Consider the following 21,437-nt stretch of genomic DNA (forward strand, 5'->3'; position numbering starts at 1 on the left):
GAAGAGAGTGAATTCCAGACAGCGTCTCAGCCCCAGCCCAGCCTTCAGTCCACCTCTGATGAGCATCCATCTGTAGAATACTGTGTTCACCTGCACCCTCCGCCAGAGCAAATACACACACTTTAGTGGGTCCTGATTCTAGAGGCTAGAGTTCACAATCTGGTGATCACCTCATAGACACCTGTGCACAGCAGGCAGAGGGCAATAGGTCCCATGCTCTTGGCACTAGGAGGATTGCTGGATACCAGTTCTTGCAGAGTCCAAGTCTGATGACAAGCCTCTACAATCGGCCCTTAGAGACAAGTTGCAGATGCAAAGAGAGGGAGAGGAACATCAGGCAGAGTTTTCAAATGCTGTCAACAGACTTGAATGAAACATATAAACATAGAAAATAGGTGCAGGAGTAGGCCATTCGTCCCTTTGAGCCTGCACCACCATTCAATATGATGATTGATTATGCACTTTCAGTATCCTTCTCCCGCTTTCTCTCCATACCTCTTGATCCCTTTAGCCACAAGTGCCATGCCCCCAGCTCCCTCTTGAACAGATCTAACGCACTGGCCCCAGCAGTTTTCTGTGGTTGAGAATTCCACAGGTTCACAATTCTCTGAGTGACGAACTTCTTCCTCATCTCAGTCCTGAATGGCTTACCCCTTATTCTTAGACTCTGACCACTAGTTCTGTACTTTCCAAACATTGGGAACATTCTTCCCACATTTAGCCTGTCCAGTCCCATCAAGATTTTATATATTTCCATGAGATCCCCTCACATTCTTCTAAATTCCAGTGAGTACAAGTCCAGTCGATCCAGTCTCTCTTCATATGTCAGTCCTGCCATTCCAGGAATCAGTCTGGTGAACCTTCGCTGGACTCCCTCAGTAGCAGGAATGTCCTTCCCCAGTGTTGGAGACCAAAACTGCACACAATACTCAAGGTGTGGCCTCAGCAAGACCCTGTATAATTGCAGCAAGACATCCTTACTCCTGTTCTCAAATCCTCTTGCTGTGAAGGCCAGCATGCCATTAGGTTTGCTCACCACCTACTGTACCTGCATGCCAACCTTCAGCAACTGTTCCACCAATACACCAAGGTCACGTTGCAATTCACCTTTACCTAAACTGCCACCATTCAGTCTTCCTTTCTGTTTTTGCCACCAAAGTGGATAACCTCACATTTATCCACATTATATTGCATTTGCCAACTTTATTCATTCTATGACTCTATCTGGAATTGCAGTGTTAATGAAAGCCTACTTGTGACACTAACTAATAAACTCAAACTTAAAGGTTGTCACCTTATGCTAATTGTTCTTGCTAGTCTAATGATTATCCTAATGCTGTAGCATTGAAAGATGTTATTTGTGCATTTTGGAAGTATGTTTTGTGAGTTATTTCACTGTCTTTTCGCACGGCTGCACTTCATTTTATGACTGAGCTTTTGCTTATGTATTCATCGTCACCATTGCCTTTTATGGCTCCCAGCAGTGTTATTTCATTAACATTTTTAAGGTTGAACATTACTCCTTTATTTGCTCCCACTCTCCCCATGCATGACGCTGAGCGATGGAAATTGCTCTCACTGAGTGACATCGACTGCTAGACAGGAATGCCTGTATGATGTCGCTGTGTGATCATCTTGAGGATGCTGTCCAATGACCTCTGAAGATGTTGCTTTACTTCTGAACACCAGCCTGGGGTTGCTTGATAGAATCATTGGGCAGGATCTTCAGCCCATGTTCACTGTGCACGAGAATGGCGGCATCGGATCAAAATGCAGAGCATTTTGTAAACATAATTCTCGCCGACGAGATTACGTTTTCTGATTTTAAGCTAATCTCGCCAGCGGAGTGATGTGAAACAATCTAGGGAAAGGTTCCACAGGAATCAGTCTAAATACATCAGCATGTCATAAATGAGCAAGCACTCCAGATATTGAGCCCGCACTGAATATTCAGCTGGCACTGGCAGGAGGTCACGTTGGCACCATTTACAACAAATCTACATAAGTGTGAACCTGGTGCCGTCACCTCTGAGGGGAATATCAGAGGTGAGCACTCAGGCAGCTATTACTTCTCAGACAGACCAACTCTCAAGGAACACCAGGAGAATTCTGGGAACGAACACAAATACAGCTCAGTGCCGGGGCTGAGAGTCACTGTTGCTTTCCTGCAGACACCTTCCTTACACTTCTTTACATCCTACTTCCTGCAAGGATCTAATTTCATCCTCTCAGATTCTTCACCTCAGGGGTTTTGATGATGCAACTTTCCGTGCCAGCTCTTTTGAATTGTCTTTTTTTTCTCTCAACCAAAGTCTGCCCCATGGTTGACAGGGCTTCTGACATTCTCTCCATCCCAGAATGATAACAGGGATCCCCATGTCCTCATGATCCACAACACCAGACACAATATTCAATGGATTTTACTTTGCCTTCACAAACTCACCTTTCCTTCTCCCTTTTTACCATTCCAAATGAACTGTCCTCTCTAATGGCCTACTCAATCACCCATCAAAAATGCTCTTTATATCGCCCCTTAGCATGCAAGTGCTGGAGGAACATCTGCCTCATACCTTACAGTCCAAGATCAAAATATTCCTTTCAGGTGACCTATACTTTTAATTTGTATAGAATCTACACTGCTCACAGTGAGGCATGTTCTATATTGGTAACACTAAACATAGACCATGTTTCGGAACATCTCCCTTCAGCCGACAACTATAACCCTGAATTCCAGTCATCCATCCTTTAAATTCTCACCTTGCTTTTACAATGACCTTTCTGCTCTCAGTCTCCTGCAGTGTTCCAATGAAACTCAACTTGAGCTCGAGCAACAGCAACTCATCTTTTAATTTGGCAATTTACAGCCTTTCACGCTCTACACTAGGTTCAACAAATTCTGATCAGAACCTCTGTCCCCATTTCTTTTCCTGTACCTTTGCAAGGTTCAGTTTTATTCTCATTCTTTTCTTGCTTTTGGATGGCAGTTGTTCATGTTTCTGCCATTCACACCTCTTCTAGACAAGTGTTTCATTTAGGAATGTGGGCTTCGTTGTTTTGGCCAGCATTTATTGCTCATCCTTAACTTCCCTTAACAAAGCGCTAATGCTGATATAGTTCAATGTCAGGAGGTGAGTGGCTTGGAGGGGAACTTCCAGATGGTGGTGTTCCCATGAGTCTGCTGCCCTTATTACTTGTTCCTGATCATGGATTTGGAAGGTGCTGTCTGAGAAGCTTGGAGAGTGTCCACAATGCATCTTGTCGATGGTACATATTTCTCCCACTGTGCATTAGTGTTGGAGGGAGTGAATGTTTGAGGACGTGGTGCCAATTAAGTGAGTTGCTCTGTTCAGAAGGGTGTTGCGTTTCTTGAGTGTTGTTAGAGCTGCACTCAACTTTTGTTTTTGTCCTTTACATTTTCACTCCCTGTGACCCGACACCAATTTCCAATTGGTTCACTATCAATAATATTTGGGGTCGAGAATTCCAGATTTCCACTCCCCTTTGTGTCAAGCAATAAATCCTGACACCACCTCTGAATGACCTGGCACTCATTTTATGTTTATGGTGCCCTGTTCTGTATTCCCTTTCCAAATAGTTTTACCAAATACAGGAAGGATGTGGAAAAGATTGAAAGGGTGCAGAGGAGATTTACAAGGATGTTGCCTGGATTGAGTGGCATGCCTTATGAGGATAGGCTGAGGGAGCTTGGTCTTTTCTCCTTGGAGAGACGTAAGATGAGAGGACACCTAATAGAGGTATATAAGATGTTGAGAGGCATAGATCGGGTGGACTCTCAGAGGCTTTTGCCCAGGGTGGAAATGGCTGCTAAGAGAGGACACAGGTTTAAGGTGCTGGGGGGTAGGTACAGGGGAAATGTTAGGGGGAAGTTTTTCACACAGAGGGTGGTGGGCGAGTGGAATCGGCTGCCGTCAGTGGTGGTGGAGGCAAACTCAATAGGGTCTTTTAAGAGACTCCTGGATGAGTACATGGGACTTAATAGGATGGAGGGTTATAGGTAGGCCTAAAAGGTAGGGATATGTTCGGCACAACTCGTGGGGCCGAAGGGCCTGTTTTGTGCTGTAGTTTTCTATGTTTCTATGTAAATCCTTTAAACATCTCCAAATATTTCATTTTCTATGTTTAACAGAATACAAGCCAGGTTGCTGCGATTTGCCTGCATCATTAAACTCATAGTCCCTAATATCATACTGTCGAAACTGTGCTGCATCCCTCCAAGGCCAATATAGATCACTGGATAAGGAGTCCAGATCCCTGGGTCAGTAATCAAGAACCTGGGCTAGGTGTCTGCAATACTAGACAAGGAATCCCCTGGGCTGGCAAATCTGAATTGAAAAACAAGAGCATCAATTTATCTAGGTTGGCTTGCAAACTAACACATGCACAAGGGACAGCATAAATGCACTGACCTGAGCAGGAAACTCCCGCATCCTGGATGTGTGTGCAGGCAGTCCCCACTTGTGGGTTATCAGAGCACTGGTCAAGGTTTGTCTCTTTTCCATCACAGCTCACATTATACCACCAGATGTCCCCAGTCCCTTTTCCATAGGATGCACCTCTTTCTGCTGACAGGGCTGTCCCACAGTTCAACACTCTGCAGACCACATTCGCTGCATTAATATCCCAGCTATTGTCACAGACGGTCCCCCAGATGGAGTTACGATAGACCTCAACTCTCCCAGAGCACATGTTGCTACCATTCACCAGTTTTACAGGCACTGGACCTGGAATAGAGATGAGAGTTAGTTCGTTAAACTGGTGTGGACCGAAAGGGAGTTTCACAAGAGCTGAATCTTGTAGCTCAGGATCAAGAATCCCCCCAATGCAGGTTAACACAGAAAACATAGACGACCATACGAACAATAGGAGGACATTCAGTCCCTCGTGTCTGAACTCCCATTACATTAGATCAGAGTTTCCCAAAACATTTCCAGCCATGGAACCCTTTTGCCTCTCAAGCGTACTGAAGGAATTCCTGAGAAACATTACATTGAAGAACCAAACCACAAAGTTGATTGTTTTCCCACAATAGGTAGAAATATACACAAACCTTCCCACAATAGGTACAAACATACACAACATAATGTATGGAAGTCTTTCCTTTTTCTATTTCTTATATGGATATATTCACTATCATTAAAAACTTCTTGCCTTTTTGTCAATTTTGTGGGAGGAGTGTTGCTGCTTCTTTGGTTCAAATGGGTTCAACTGGAATACTAGATTCTCACATTCACTCACGCTCTTGCTATCTTCTCCCCTTCCCCTGCAGGCCCTGCACTCAACTATGCTCCGCAGTCCACACTCAGCTTGATCGGTAGAATTGAGTTTCGTGCTATTTTTCGTGCACCCAAAAAGAAGCTGGATTCTGATTGGACGAGCTCGAAACCACATAAAACTTAGATTGTATCGATCTGCAGAACCCAGTTTGAGAACCCTTGAATAAGATCATGGTTGATCTGCATGTCAACTCCATCAACTCAAAATGGTAGTGTCATGGTGAATACCCTTAAACATTAAAAACCTACTCCTTTAATTTTGAACTTTACAATTGATTCCCAACATCAACAGTTTTTTTGGGGGGAGGGAAGCGAGTTGGAGATTTCTACAATCCAATGGGCAAGGAAATGCTTCTTCTCAAGGGCCAGGCTCTAATTTTCAGATCACACCCAATTGTTCCAGATTCATCCCACCAGAGGAAATAATTTCTCTGGGCAAGATTTTCAGGCCAGGAGCGGGAACAGATGCTGGTGCCAGCCAGCGAGCTCCTTTCCAATGACGCTCCTGGTGCTGATCATTTTAGACTGGGTGGGTTCGGAACTGGCTCCGCTGTTCATCCACATGTGGTATGTGCTGATTGGGCAGAGGTGATAGCTTAGGTGTCTGGAGGTGAGCCCCAAGGCTGCCCTATAAAGGCTCTCCCATCCCCCACACTTGTGACTTGGCTGTGAGATCTACCATTTAATTCAGATTTTCAATATGTTGGTGAGAGGATGACTCCATTTTCAAGCAAATTCCCGCTTCCTCAGCATCATAGCCTGCTGCTCATCTATAGCCAGAGCCAAGCATCTATAGTTCACCCCCCACCTTCCCAATTAGGCGGATGTCTCAGTGTAAATCCAAATGAGTGACTGTTTCCTCCTGCAGGAGGATTTGGAACCTGGGAATCAATGCCAATGCTTGTTTCCCACTGATGAAAGGAAAATCCAACTTTATCAATTTGTTTAAATATCTCATCTTAAACATTCTGGGGGTCATCTTACCGTTGCGCCCCACCGGCCAATGAGTGGGATGAGCCGGGAAGATTGCACGAGTGCCACGCTATCGTCTGGGCTCACTTGCCTCCGTGGCCTCGCCAGGAGACGTTCTTTCCGGCAAGAATCACAGCTGGTTCACAGCAATGTGGACCAGTTGTGGTGGCTTTGCTGGTAGAATCGGGGACCCTCCGGGGTGGTCAGGGCATGGTAGGGTGAACCTTGGGCAGCGCCAGCCTGACACATTGGCACTGCCCACCAGGCACCCGAGCACTGCCCACACAGGGCAGTGTTAACTGGTGGGGCCTAAGTTGGGGGAGTGGGGGGGGGGGGGGGGGGGGGGGGGGTGAGACCTTCTGGGGGCGGGGCCTACCCAGTGGGAGGGGGAAGGGGGCAGTTGCAATCGGTAGGGGAGGGAGGAAGGGGGGACCCTGCTGAGTGGGGGGGGGGGGCGTGGTTTGATCGCTCTGGGCAGCGGGGGAGGATGGGGGTGATATTTCCAGGCAGGATAGTTTATTAAAAGCTTAACATTAAAGATTAACATTTACTTATTAGTACCACAAGTAGGATTACATTAACACTGCAATGAAGTTACTGTCAAAATTACCTAGTCGCCACACTCGGGAACCTGTTTGGGTACACTGAAGGAGAATTTAGTATGGCCAATGCATCTAACTAGCATGTTTTTCGGACTGTGGGAGGAAATCGGAGCACCCGGAGAAAACCCATGCAGACATGGGGGGAACATGCAGACTCCACACAGTGAACCAAGCCGGGAATCGAACCCAGATCCCTGGTGCTGTGAGGCAGCAGTGCCACCCACTGTGCCGTCCCCCACAGTGGAACAGGGCTCACAATCAGCTGTGGGGACCCGCGAAAGCTGGCGGGAGGTGATGGGCTGGGTTGAGGCCGTCTGCAGCAACAGAGGCCTGATCGGTGTCTCAGACTTGTTAGGCATCTGCTCATTGCCATTATGTGCATTGCGCCCTCTGCTGCTACAGCAGTTTGCTGGTGATTTAAGCTCTGCCCCTTCCCTTCCAGGCAAGGAATTGTTTGGACAATTCTTTCCTGCACCAAGTGAATTGGATAATGGATTGGAACTCGCCCAAAGGCAGGTCAGGACCTTTCCCGTTTTCACGCTTGACCTGGAATTAGAATTTTTTTGGTAAAATTCTCTCCTCTGTATTCAATGGATTCCAAGTCTTGTCTCTGTAAAATGTACTTCTAATTGAACATTTTCTGTCCCTGGTATCATTGTGCTACATGTGTGCTGCCCTCCTCCAGATGAATAAGGGTTACTGGAGAACTAACCCTCAAAAAAGCTCAATCACATGAGAAAATTTGCAAATTAACACGAATAAAGAATATTTTTAAAAACTCTTTGTTGAGTAAATCACTCCACTTGCCTGTGCAGGTCACTCCAACATCCTGTGTGTGTGTGCAGTTATCCCCCACCTGTGCGTTGGCAGAGCATTGATCGAGGGAAATCTCTCTCCCATTACACCTCACATTTTCCAACCAGATTTTCCCAGTCCCTTCTCCATAGGGGGTATTTTGTGTTACTGACAGGGCTGACCCACAATTTAACACTCTGCAGACCACGCTCGCAGCATTAACATCCCAGCCATTTGCGCAGACAGTCCCCCAGCTAGAGTTACGATAGACCTCAACTCTCCCGGAACACATGTTGGAACCATTCACCAGACGTACGGGCACTGGACCTGGAATACAGATGGATTCATGGTTACATTGAAACAGGAGGAGGCCAGTCAACTGTTTGTATTATTACTGTCATTCAATTAGATTATGACAAATATTTTACACAGCAAAGATGTATGAAAAGCAACATACTGGAAATCTGAAATAAAAACCGAAAATGCGAGAAATACTCAGCAGGTCAGGTAGCATCTCTGAAGAGAGGAAAAGCAGAGTTAGTGCCAAGCCAATCACTTTTCATCAGAATTGGGAAATGTTAGAAAGTTTTTCAGCAAGTAAATTGGTTGATAATGAAAAAGCAATTTCCTGACTCTTCCCATCTTCCCTTAACCACGGACATCGAATCTTTCCACTTTTTGATTCCCCAATAAAATGGTCTGATGGCTCTTCATTTCTTCCTTGAGACCCAAACAGTTTCCATCGTCACCACCCTTTTCAGCTGGCTGGACTTCTTCTCACCTTGAACAACATCTCCTTTAACTCAACTCACTTACTTCACATTAATGGCGTTGCTATTAAGAATCACAGAATCCTTGTCTTTTTGTGGATAAACATTCTTTGTCAAGTCCTACATTGGCCTTCTTCCTCACCCCCTTTTCTGCTACATTGCTGACTGTATCAGGTCTGTTTCCTGCTCTTGCCCTGAACTGGAACATTTCATCAATTGTGGTTTTCAAGTTTCATCCTTCTCTCAGATTCACATAGTCGAACTCTAACTCCTTCTTTACCCAACTTCTCTGTCTCCATTTCTTGGGATAGGCTATCAGCCAATTTCCACTAAAAGTCTTCTGAAGCCTACAACCAGCTTGACTACACTTTGTTACATCCTGCTTCCTGCAAGGCTACAGTTCTATACTCAGTTTCTCCGTCTCCATCACATAGGATTTGATGATACAACATTCCAAATCAGCACTTCTGAAAATGACCCCACCCCCCGCCATGGCTGTCAGGACTCCACCATTTCCTGCATTTCCCCTCCCTCCCAGAACCATGAGACGGTTCCCCTTGTTCTCACCTTCCACCACACCAGCTTCCATATTCAGTGGATCATCCTCTGGCTTTTCAGCCATTACCAAGCACATCTTCTCTTTCCTACCTTTTTAATACTTCAAAGGGACTGCCCTCTCCATAATACCATGGTGTACTTGAGCTCGAGGAACAGCAACTCACTTTCTAATTCGGTACGTTACACACTTTCACTCAACACTGGGTTCAACAAATTCTGTTCCCATTTTGTTTCCTATATCTTTGGAAGGTTCAGTTTTATCTTGATTTTTCACTTGCTTTTGCTTTTAGATGGCAAAATGTTTCTGCCATTCACATCTCCTTTGGACATCTTTTGTTTTTGTCCTTCTTTAAACATTTCTATTCCTTTCAACCTTACACCTATTTCCAATTGGTTCCGAGAATCATCGATATTTGGGTGGGGGGGGGCGGGTGGGGGAAGAACTCCAGGGCATGGACGCACGCACGCACACACACATAAAGACTGCGTTAAATGTCCTTACCTGAGCAGGTAACTCCAGCTTCCTTCCTATGACTGCAGTTATTCCCCACCCATAGTTTGGCAGTGCACTGGTCGAGAGTAGACTCTGTCCCATCACAGCTCACATCATATGGCCAGATAGCCTCAGTCCCCTCTCCATAGAAGGCAGCTCGATCTGCTGACAGGGCTGTCCCACAGTTCAAAATGCTGCAGACTACATTCGCTGCATTTACATCCCAGCCATTGTCACAGACGCTTCCCCAGATGGAGTTACGATAGACCTCAACTCTCCCGGAGCACATGTTGCTACCATTCACCAGACGTACTGGAACTGGACCTGGAATAGAAATGGGAACACTGTTAAACTGGTCTGGGACTATATGGACTTTCTTCCACGAGAGCCTTCAGCTGGACATCGTCGCTTCGTTTCAGTCTGCTCCCACTGTGATTTAGCACAGAGAACATTTAATAACATAGAACAGCAGGAGGACATTCAGCTCCGTGGGCGGGATTTTCCGGCCGCGTCTCGCCCCAAAACCAGTAAATCCCGCCCGAGGTCAACAAATCTTTGCATGGTTGGCTTGCCACCCGCTACAATTCCCATGGCGGGAAGGACAAGAAAACTCCCCCCTTCAAGTCTGTACTGCCCTTCAACTAAAAATGGCTGATATGTGTCTTAACTCATCCACCCACCTTGCTAGAACATAGAAAATAGAAGAAATACAGCACAAACTGGCCCTTTGGCCCACAGGTTGCGCCGGCCATGTCCCTACCTACCTAGGCTTATATATACGCTTACCTATAACCCTCAATCCTATTCAGTCCCATGTACTCATCCAGAAGTCTCTTAAAATACCCTATCAAGTTTGCCTCCACCGCCACTGACGGCAGCCGATTCCACTCATCCACCACCCTCAGTGAAAAACTTACCCCTGACATCTCCTCTGTACCTACTCCCCGGCACCTTAAACCTGTGTCCTCTCGTAGCAGCCATTTCAGCCCTGGGAAAAAGCCTCCAAGAATCCACCCAATCTATACCTCTCAACATCTTGTACACCTCTATCAGGTCACCTCTCATCCTTCGTCTCTCCAAGGAGAAAAGACCGAGCTCCCTCAACCTATCCTCACAGAATAGTCACTGTAACATTGACTATCCTAAACCATCAAAACTCTCATTGCTCTAATTTTGAACTTTCCAACTGATTCCCAGAATCAACAATTTTTTGGGGAGAGACCTGGAGTTTTCTATTATCCTGTGGGTGAGGAAGTGCTTCCTGCCATTAGCCCCCAATGCTAGGCTCTAATTTAAAGATTACGTCCACTTGTTCTAAATTTTTCTCACCATAGGAAATAATTTAACTGGGCAGGATTTTCAGGTCAGGGTTGGGAGTGGAGGTGAATGGTGTTGGAAACATTGGTGCTAGCCAGCATGATGTTGTCCCAATGATGTTCCTGATACCACCCATTTTAGATTTTAGACCGGGTGGGTTCAGGAGTGGTTGGACTGCTCACCTCTATAGGACTTGTAGATGATTAGGCTCATTAATTCCAAGTAAAGGAAGCTGACTGGAATTTTCCAGTTGGTCTTCAGTTTCCCATGCTGGCAGTGAATGGTTTAGCAGCCTGGAGGTTGGCCCCCAATAAATCCTTTTGAGATCCTCCCCTCTCCCACAGTGCTGGTCTACCTGCAAGATTATCCTTTATTTGAAACTTACAAACAATTGGAGAAAAGGTTGCTTCATTCTTGAAGGGCCTTCCCTATTACATCGCAAACATTGTAGCCTACAGCTTCTCCAGAACTGGTAGATCTCTGAATGGGTCTCCAGCTTCAAGTTGTCATCTGTCATCCCTCCATGCTAATTAAGTGGGCAGCTCAATGAAAATCCCAATGAGTAACCGTTTCCTCCCAAGGCAGGATTAGAATCAGTTCCGACTTCTGGTTCATACTGTGGGAGAGAAAATCCAGTCTTCTCTATTTACCTTTTCAAATACTTTAAGCACCTCAAACATTTCAATGAGGTGACTCTAAAAGTTCCGTATTCAGTGAACTCCAAGCCTCATCTCTGTAAACTGCAGTTGTAATTGAATACTCCTGTCCCAATGTCATTCTGCAGAATCTGTGCTGCACCCCCTTCAAGGTCAATTGGGTATTTGAACAAGTAACCCAGGTACCAGGGCTAATAACCCAGAAATGGAAGCTTCAATACACTCGTGAAACTTACAAACACACAAATAAGGAGTATATTAAAAAATCTTCGCCAAGCAAATCACTCCTCTTACCTGAACAGGTCACTCCAATATCCTCCGTGTGTGTGCACTTATCCCCCACCTGTGGGTTGGCAGAGCAATGATCTAGGGAAATCTCTCTCCCATCACACCTCACGTTTTCCAACCAGATGTCCCCAGTCCCCTCTCCATAGGATGTATTTTGTGTTGCTGGCAAGGCTGACCCACAATTCAACACTCTGCAGACCACACTTGCAGCGTTAAGATCCCAGCCATTTGCACAGATAGTTCCCCATCTGGAGTTACGATAGACCTCAACTCTCCCGGAACACATATTAGGACCATTTACCAGACGTGTGGGCACTGGACCTGGAACAGAGATGTGTATACGTTTAATGTGATCTGTGATTCACTAAACATTCAATGGAGTCATCAGCGGGACATTTCTGTCCAGGTGTCTATCCCCTATCAATATGGTTTACTACAGAGAACATTGATGAGCTCAGGAATGGGAAGTCCAACTACCTGACTTGGTTCCATCACCCTTAATATCTTTACGCAACCAAAAAAATAAAATACTGCAGATGGTGAAAAACTGAAATAAAAACAGATAATGAAGGAAATTCTCAGCAGGTCTGGCAACAACTGCCAAGAGAGTAACAGAATTAATGTTACAATCCAATCACCTTTCATTAAAACTGGGAAAAGTTGGGAAAAGGAAGACATATTAGAAGAGCTGGTATGGAAGCTTGCAGCATCAATTCCCCTGGTGAGAATAGAAAAAGTACGATTTCCAGACCGTATCTATCTTCTCTTCACCATAGACAGATTTCCCTAACAGAATGGTTAGAGGGTCTCCATTTCTTCCATGAATGGAGGCCCAAAGGATTTCCATCGACCCCACCCTCTTCAGCTTGACTGACAGTGCCTGACAGTGCCAGGGATACTGTTTGATTCCGGCTTGGATCATTGTCTGTGCAGAATCTGCATGTTCTCCTCGTGTCTGCATGGGTTTCCTCCGGGTGCTCCGGGTTCCTCCCACAGTCCGAATGACATACTGGTTGAGTGCATTGGCCATTCTAAATTCTCCCTCAGTGTACCTGAACAGGTGTTGCAATGTGGCGACTTGGGGATTTTCACAGTAACTTCATTGCAATGTTAATGGAAGCCTACATGTGACACGAATGAATAAACTTTATACACTTTTGAGCAAGGAGACCAGACACCAAGGGTGGAAAGGCAGAACCAAGGGCCAATTGTCTAGAGTTCTGGGGTAGTAATCCAGAGCCCTCTGACAGAAATGTAGAATGGCTTATTAATTCAGATATTTAGATACTAATCCATGACACTAGACTAGTAATTCAGAACCCTCAGGTAGAAATGTTGAAACTGGGCTACTAATCCTAACATTTGATAGCAATCCAGAACCCTGGACTAGTATTCCAGAACCCTGGGCTAATAATTTCAATGATGTGGAGATGCCGGCGTTGGACTGGGGTGAACACAGTAAGACGTCTCACACATCTCGTTAACTTGTGTTTAATGCTCCCTCCACCCACATTGCCTGTACCTTTAAGACCTGGCTAGCTGTAGGGATTCGCATTCTAATTAGTATTCTGTAACTTGATTTTGTGTCTCTGTGCACTGTTTGAGAGCACATTTCCACTCCATCTGACGAAGGAGCAGCTCTCCGAAAGCTTATGGTATTTGCCACCAAATAAACCTGTTGGACTTTAACCTGGTGTTGTGAGACTTCTTACTAATAATTGAAGACACTGGCATAGTAATCCAGTCCACTGGGATAGAAATGCAGAAGCCTAGGCTACCAGTACACACACTGGGTTGGTAATCTCAAACTGTGGGATAGCAATCCACACACTGGGTAATCCAGAACATTGTGTGAGTAATCAAACACCTGGGATACAAATCCAGAATCCTTGGCTAATAATTCCAAATAAGTGTTAGGTCACTGAGCTGGTAATACAGAGGTGAGGGCTGCAACGCCAAAGGACTGAGTGCTAATCCAGACAGCTGGGTGCTAACCTGGGTCCAAAAAAAAGTGCTTCAATTCCACAAAGTCATCTTGCACAATAACACACAAACAAGGAATAACATAAATGTGCTGACCTGAGCAGGTAACTCCAGCATCCTGGCTGTGTGTGCAGTTAGTTCCCATCCATGGATTGGCAATGCACTGATCAAGGGTAGACTCTGTCCCAGCACAGCTCACGTTATATGACCAAATCACTCCAGTTCCCACTCCATAGCTGGTGCCTTGATCTGCTGACAGGGCTGTTCCACAGTTCAACAGTCTGCAGACCACATTTGCTGCTTTTACATCCCAGCCACTGTCACAGACAGTCCCCCAGACAGAGTTACGATAGACCTCAACTCTCCCGGAGCACATGTTGCTACCATTCACCAGCCTTATGGGTACTGGACCTGCAATAGAGATGAGAACAACGTTAAACTGGTCTGGGACTACATGGATTTTCACAAGAGATTTCAGCTGGATACTGTATTTCAGGTATCAGTCTCCTCCCAATCTAAACAGAAGAACAGGAGGAGGGCATTCAGCCACTCAAGTCTGAACTGGTTTTCAATTAGGTTATTGCTGATCTATATCTTAACTCTATCCACCCATGTTAGTTCAGGAATCCTGAATATCCTTAACCATTAAAACTCTACTGCCCCCTTTACCAAGGCCCAGAAATGGCCGCGATTGGGACCGAAATGGGCGTGACAGCCATTTAAATGCATTTGCATGCATTTAAATTGACTTAATGGGCTGCATGCCCAACTTTACTGGCACTTCCCCCTTTACCAACACGTTCGCCCATCCAGAATTGGTGCGAAACAGACATGCTCCATAGAACTCCAATCCAGGTGCTCCAGTTAGTGAGGAGGTAGGTACCTAGCATCCAACACCTCTCTGCTCGAGATCGGTGGGGACTGGGGGGTGGAAGAAGGTGCGTCTGCTGCCACTCTGTCTGAGATCAGTGGAGGGAAAGGAGGGATACACTGCCACTCTGTCTGAGATCAGTGGAGGAGTCCGCTGCCACTCTGCCTGAAATTGGTAGGGGGGAAGGGGGTCTAGATGGCGGGGTGGGTGGGGGGATAAGGGGGTCAGTAATGAGGGGGTGGGGCAATGACTGTGGGGGCCATGGGGGTGGCATTATTCGGCCTGAGAGGGATGTGGCAGGGGAGCAGCATTCTATTTTTTTTTCTGCGCACGCGCAGCTGGAGGCTCCGATTGGAGCTGCAGTGTTTCGGGCCCGTTCAGCCCCACTCAGGCTTGTGCAGCGTGATTCAGAATCGCTGATATTTTTGCAGGTAGAGTGCGTATGGAGGCACCTGAAAATCGGATCTGAAACACTCGCAGCACTTAGAATCAAAATGGTAAAATTGGGCGCATAGAGTCATACAATACAATACAGCCCATCGAGTCTGCATTGACAAATCTACACTAAATCTACGGTGTTCCCACTTTCCAGTACTTGGCACATAGCTGTGAATATTATGACATTTCAAGTGCTCATCCACATAATTTCTAAAGGCTGTTATGTTTCCCGCCTCCATTATCCACCCAGGCAGTGAATTCCAGACTCCTACCACTCTCTGGGTAAAAGAAATCTTGCCTCAGATCTCCTCTAAATCTCCTGCGCCTCACCTTAAAATAACGCCCCTTGTTATTGACCCTTCAACTAAGGGGACCAACTGCTTCCTATCCACCCTGTCCATACTCCTCATAATCTTATACACCTCATCAGGACCTCCCTCAGCCTTCTCTGCTCTAAAGAAAGCAAGCGGAGCACATTGAGCCTCTCTTCATACCTCAAATACTCCATCCCAGGCAACATCCTGGTGAATCTCCTCTGTAGCCTTTCCAATGCACTCACACCCTTCCTATAGTGAGATGATCAGAACTGCACACAATACTGCAGCCGTGGCCGAACTAAAGTTTTGTGCAACTCCAAGATAACTTCCCTGCTCTTATAATCTATGTCACGACTGATAAACAAAAGTGTCCTGTTTGCTTCTTAACTATCTTCTTAACCTTTCCTTCTGTCTTCAGGAGCCTGTGGCCCAGATCACTTTCATTCTGTGAGCTTCTATGGGACCATAGAATCGCTATAGTGCAAAAAGAGGCCATCCGGCACAGAGTTTGCACCGACTCTCCAAAAGGGCATCCCACCCAGGCCCTCCCCTCCTCCATATCCCTGTAATCCAGTGCATTTACCATGGCTAATCCACTCAACCTACACATCGTTGGACTATGGGAGGAATCCCTTGGAGACACGGGGAGAACATGAAAACTCCACATACAAAGTCACCCAAGGTTGAAATCGAACCCGCATCCCTGGCACTGTGAGGCAGCAGGGCTAACCACTATGCCACCATTCCACCCATTCCTCGTGTCCTGCCATTCATTTACTTGTCTTGTTACTGCATCCAAAGTGCATCACCTCACACTTTTCAGGGTTAACTCCATCTCCCACCCGATATGCCCATCTGACCAACCCGTCTATGTCTTCTTGCAACCTAAGACCTTATTCCTCACTATTAACTACCCTGCTAATCTTTGTGTCAAAGGGACTGGAGTATAAAAGTGTTCCAATCGTATAGGGTGTTGGTGAGACCACACCTGGAGTAGTGTGTCCAGTTTTGGTCTCCTTATTTGGGGAAGGATGTGGTGGCATTGGAGACAGTTCAAAGGATGTTTATCAAAATGATTTGGGAGATGAAAGGGTTGATGGATGAGGAGAGATTAAACAGTTTGGGCTTGTACTCGCTGGAGTTTAGAAGGATGAGAGGGGATTTGTTCGAGGAATATAAAATTTTAAAAGGGATTGATAAAGTAAATGTAGACCAAATGTTTCCTCTTATAGGGCAATCTGGAACATGAGGTCACAGGTATAGGTTGAGAGGTTGTAGATTTAAAACTGAGATGAGGAGAAACTACTGCTCGCAGAGGGTGGTGAACTCGATGCCCCATAGCACGGTGGAGTCTGAATCATTGAATGATTTCAAGAAGGAGATAGATATATTTCTCATTTAAAAAAGTATGAAGCGATATGTGGAACAGGTGGGAGGTGGATTTGAGACCAGGGAGAGATCAGCCATGATCTGATTGAATGGCGGAGCAGGCCGAAGGGCTGAATGTGCCTCCTTCTGTTCCTAATTACCATGTTTCTATGTTCCTATACGTCATCCATAAACTTAATTATCAGCCGCCGACACATCCTATATATATAATATATATATATATATAGAAATCGTGAACAATATGGGACCTAGTACTGATCCCTGTGGTACGTCACTGGACACTGGCCTCTAGTCACACAAACAGCCTTCTACCATCACCCTCTGTCCCCTACCACTAAACCAGTTTCAGATTTGTCTTGCCAAGTTAGCCTGGATTCCATGTGCTTTTACTTCTTTATCAGTCTCTCTTGTGGCACATTGTCAAAGCCTTTGCTGAAAACAATATAAATTTCATTAGTTACACTACCCTCATCTACACACCTAGCCACCTTCTCAAACAATTCAATCAAATTCATTCGGCATGATCTCACTGACAAAGCCACACTGACTATCCCTAATCAAACCTTGCCTTTCCAAGTGGAGATAATTTTTTTCTGCAGAATTTTGAATAATAGCTTCCCTATCACTTAGGTGAGACTCACTGGTCAGTAATTCCCTGATTAGCTAAAGTTTACAAAAACGTTGGTGAGAAAGTGCCTCCATTTTGAAACGTCTTCCCTATTACTTAGCATTCATCATAACCTGCTGTTCCTCTAGAGCTCTGCAATGTTTGTATGCAATATATGTTAGGGGTTATGCAACCCTTTTAAATATATAACAAAAGTTCAAAGGTCTCTGAGAGCTCTCCAGCTTCAATTGTTCGCCCACCATCCTCCATGCTAATGAGGTAAAGTTTATTTTTTAGTCACAAGTAGGCTTACATTCATACTGCAATCAAGTTACTGTGAAAATCGCCACACTCCGGCGCCTGTTCGGGTACACTGAGGGAGAATTTAGCATGGCCAATTCACCTAATCTGCACATCTTTGGACTGTGGGAGGAAACCGGAGCACCAGACATGGGGAGAATGTGCAAACTTCACACAAACAGTGACCCAAGCCTGGAATTGTGTGAGGCAGCAGTGCTAACCGTGAATATCTCAATGAGTGACCATTTCCTCTCAAAGGATTCAAAACCTGGCACCATTGACAAATTCCGTTTCGCACTGTTGGAGGGAAAACCCAGCTTTCCTGATAAACCATTGTAAATCCTTAAAACATCTTCAATGAGGTCACTGTTTAACATTCTGTATTCAGTGGATTCCAAACGTCAGCTCTGTAAACTGTACTTGTAATTGAACACTTCCTGTCCCCAGCATCATTCAGCTCAATCCAAGGTCAAAGAGTTTTTGGACAAATAAGCCAGATGCCTCAGCTAATAGCCCAGGAAATGGAGTTTACAAACAAACACACTTAAGGAACATGTTATCAACTCTAAGTAAGTAAATCACTCCACTCACCTGAACAGGCCACTCCAATATCCTTCCTGTGGGTGCAGCTGTTCCCCACCTGTGGGTTGGCAGAGCACTGATCAAGAGAAAGTTCTCTCCTGTCACAGCTCACATTTACCAACCAGATGTTCCCAGTCCCCTCTCCATAGATGGTATTTTCTGTTCCTGACAGGGCTGATCCGCAGTTCAACATTCTGCAGACCACACTTGTTGTGTTAACATCCCAGCCAGTTGCGCAGACTGTTCCCCAGCTGGAGATACGATAGACCTCAACTCTCCCGGAGCACATGTTAGAACCGTTCACAAGACGTATGGGCACTGGACCTGGAATAGACATGGTTACACAGTTAAAATGGGCAGGGATTATCTGAACTTCTAATGGAGTCGCTGTCAGTACATTGTAGCCCAGGTTCCAGTCTCCAACCAATATGGTTTAGCACAGAGAAAATACAAGATCTTAGGGACAGGAGGAGGCCAGTCATCCCCTCGTGTCACCACTGTCATTCAATTAGAACATGATTAAACGCTATCTTAACTCGATCTATCTGATTTGGTTCCATTATCCTGCATATCTTTACACAACAAAAATGTATCAAAAGCAAAATACTGTGGATTCTGGAAATCTGAGATAAAAACAGAAAATGCACAAAATACTCAGCAGGTCAGACACCATCTCTGTAGAGAGAAACAGAGGCCAGGATTTTCCTGCATCGCTGTGGCAGGACCAGCCAAAATTCCATTGACTTTCAGCAGGACTGGAAGATCCCAGCCTGAGTCAATGCTACAAGTTGATGATCTTACGGTTTCTCGCTGCTCCAGATCGTGCCGGCACTGTTTTGCATCAAAATCACCTTTCCACCCTTAAATAACATTAGTAGTCTCGGACGCTGACATCCAGGCTCACTTGCACTTACCTGCTCACCAGTCGAGGTCATCACTGGCGAGAATCACTACTGGTCTCCATTGGTGCAGACCAGATATGATGGCCTCGCCGGTGGGACCCGAGGTCATTGCAGCCCCCGGGGGTTGGGGACAGGGCCGGGCAATGTCCCTTTGGCAGTGTTAGCCTGGCAGTGCTTGCATGGCACCCTCTAACTGTCCACCTGGCACCCTGGCACTGCCCACCAGGCAGCCTAGTAGTCCCGGGGCGGCAGGGCCTGAGGGGGTTGGGGAGATGGCATTGCAGGGGAACTCAGCAGTGAGGGAGGACGGGAACCAACTCTGCAGAGGTAGTGATCAGTGGGGGTGGGGGTTACTTGTAAAGGGGTCGATCAGGGAGGGAAAGGCACTCTGCAAAGTGGGCAGTTGGGGAGGGAAGGGAACTCTACAAAGGGGGCGATTGGTTGATGGGAAGAGGGGAGACCAGCACAGGGAGCAATCAGCTGGGGAGGGGGGTGGAAAAAGTCCCAATGTCTGTGGCTGGGGAGGGTGGTAGTTCTTGTTGGCAAAACAGGGCTGGGAAGAGGTGCAAACGGATTTTTGGCCGTGCATGCTATCTTCCCGGCTCACCACGCTGATCAACCAGCGAGTTCCATAGAATCCCAACAGTACAGGAGGCCATTCGGCCCATCAAGTCTGTACTGACCACAATCCCACCCAGGCCCTATTCCCGTAACTACACATTTACCCCCTGACATTAGGGTCAATTTAGCATGGCCAATCCACCTAACCCGCACATCTTTGGACTGTGGGAGGAAACCGGAGCACCTGGAGGAAACCCACGCAGACACGGGGAGAACATGCAAACTCGGCACAGATAGTGACCCGAGGCCCGAATTGAACCCGGGTCCCTGATGCTGTGAGGCAGCAATACTAACCACTGTGCCACCGTGCTGCCTAGTTGCGCTGGCAATATTGCGGCCATCTTGTTTTAGGGCAGTGAATCGTGTAAGAATGGAAGAAGAACAATTTCCTGATCCTTCTGTCTTCTCTTCACTCTAGTCATTACTAGCCAGTGAAAATATCACCGTGCCACTGCCTCCCCCTATGAACAGTGTTGCTATGGGTACCCAAAAGAATCTCAGCTATGCATGTCTTTATATTGGATATATGCAACGTACTTTGTTCCAGTCCCACATAGGCCTCTTCCAGCATCTCTTTTTTTGGGACATTGATAACTGTATCAGGGCTATTTACTTTCTCTGTCTTGAACTGGGACATTTCATTAAATTTGTTTCCAATTTTTATCCTTAGAACTATGACAGGGTTCCCCTTGTCCTCTGCTTCCACAATTCCTATTCTCTTCCCGTACCTAATGGTGCACTAAGGCAGACTCCTGTCTGTTTCCACTGCTAGTAATTCGAGGAACAGGTTACGAGACTGTCACCAGTGGCTTACAGCTTGAGGGGTGCCACTACACATCAAGTGTGGCTGACCAGGAATCTCTCCTGCTCTTACCACATTCCACTGGCATGATAGGAAGGATTTACATACTCAACCTGTTTGACTGCATTATGTACAGAGTTTCCTTGGCCATCAAGTCCTGGTGGGACTCAAACACGAACTTCCTGGCTCAGAGGCAGGGACGCTAACCATTGTACCACAAGACCTCATTGACATCTTCCACAATACTAGCCTCCATATTCAATGGACCATTATCTGCCTTTTCTACCAAAACCAAACACATCCTCACTTCCTGCCCATTTTCAGCATTCAAAAGGGACCGTTCCATCTCTGGCCACAGGAGAGGTCATGATGTGGAGATGCCGGCATTGGACTGGGGTAAACACAGTAAGAAGTTTAACAATGAGATGTAAAATTGCATCTGGAAACTGGCAGTTGTTGGCGCTGAGTACTGAGGCAGTTGCAGCAATGCCATCATCGTGGGGGATGCTGGTGTAGAGTGCCGAGACATCCATTGTGACGAGGAGTGCTCCTGGTTCAACTGCTCCATGTGCGCCAACAACTGCCAGTTTCCAGATGCAATTTTACATCTCATCCGCTTCATCCTGGACCACAATATCTTCACCTTCAACAACCAGTTCTTCATCCAGACACACGGAACAGCCATGGGGACCAAATTCGCACCTCAATATGCCAACATCTTCATGCACAGGTTCGAACAAGACTTCTTCACCGCACGGGACCTTCAACCGATGCTATACACTAGATACATCGATGACATTTTCTTCCTTTGGACTCATGGTGAACAATCACTGAAACAACTCTATGATGACATCAACAAGTTCCATCCCACCATCAGACT

General features: G+C 46.1%; 1 protein-coding gene across 1 annotated transcript in view; it reads right to left on the minus strand.

The window, feature by feature from the left end:
• Positions 1 to 21,437, minus strand: part of LOC144506493 (scavenger receptor cysteine-rich domain-containing protein DMBT1-like) — a 56,586-nt gene that overhangs the window by 15,242 nt on the left and 19,907 nt on the right. Inside the window, exons 5-10 of the mRNA XM_078232722.1 lie at positions 18,242 to 18,556; positions 13,825 to 14,139; positions 9,494 to 9,808; positions 9,104 to 9,109; positions 7,725 to 7,990; positions 4,428 to 4,773 (exon numbers count right to left, since the gene is read on the minus strand). Coding sequence (XP_078088848.1) covers positions 4,428 to 4,773; positions 7,725 to 7,990; positions 9,104 to 9,109; positions 9,494 to 9,808; positions 13,825 to 14,139; positions 18,242 to 18,556 — 1,563 coding nt within the window. The remainder of the gene's footprint in view (positions 1 to 4,427; positions 4,774 to 7,724; positions 7,991 to 9,103; positions 9,110 to 9,493; positions 9,809 to 13,824; positions 14,140 to 18,241; positions 18,557 to 21,437) is intronic.

The sequence above is a fragment of the Mustelus asterias genome, chromosome 1 (assembly GCF_964213995.1).
Source record: "Mustelus asterias chromosome 1, sMusAst1.hap1.1, whole genome shotgun sequence".
Lineage (NCBI taxonomy): Eukaryota > Metazoa > Chordata > Chondrichthyes > Carcharhiniformes > Triakidae > Mustelus > Mustelus asterias.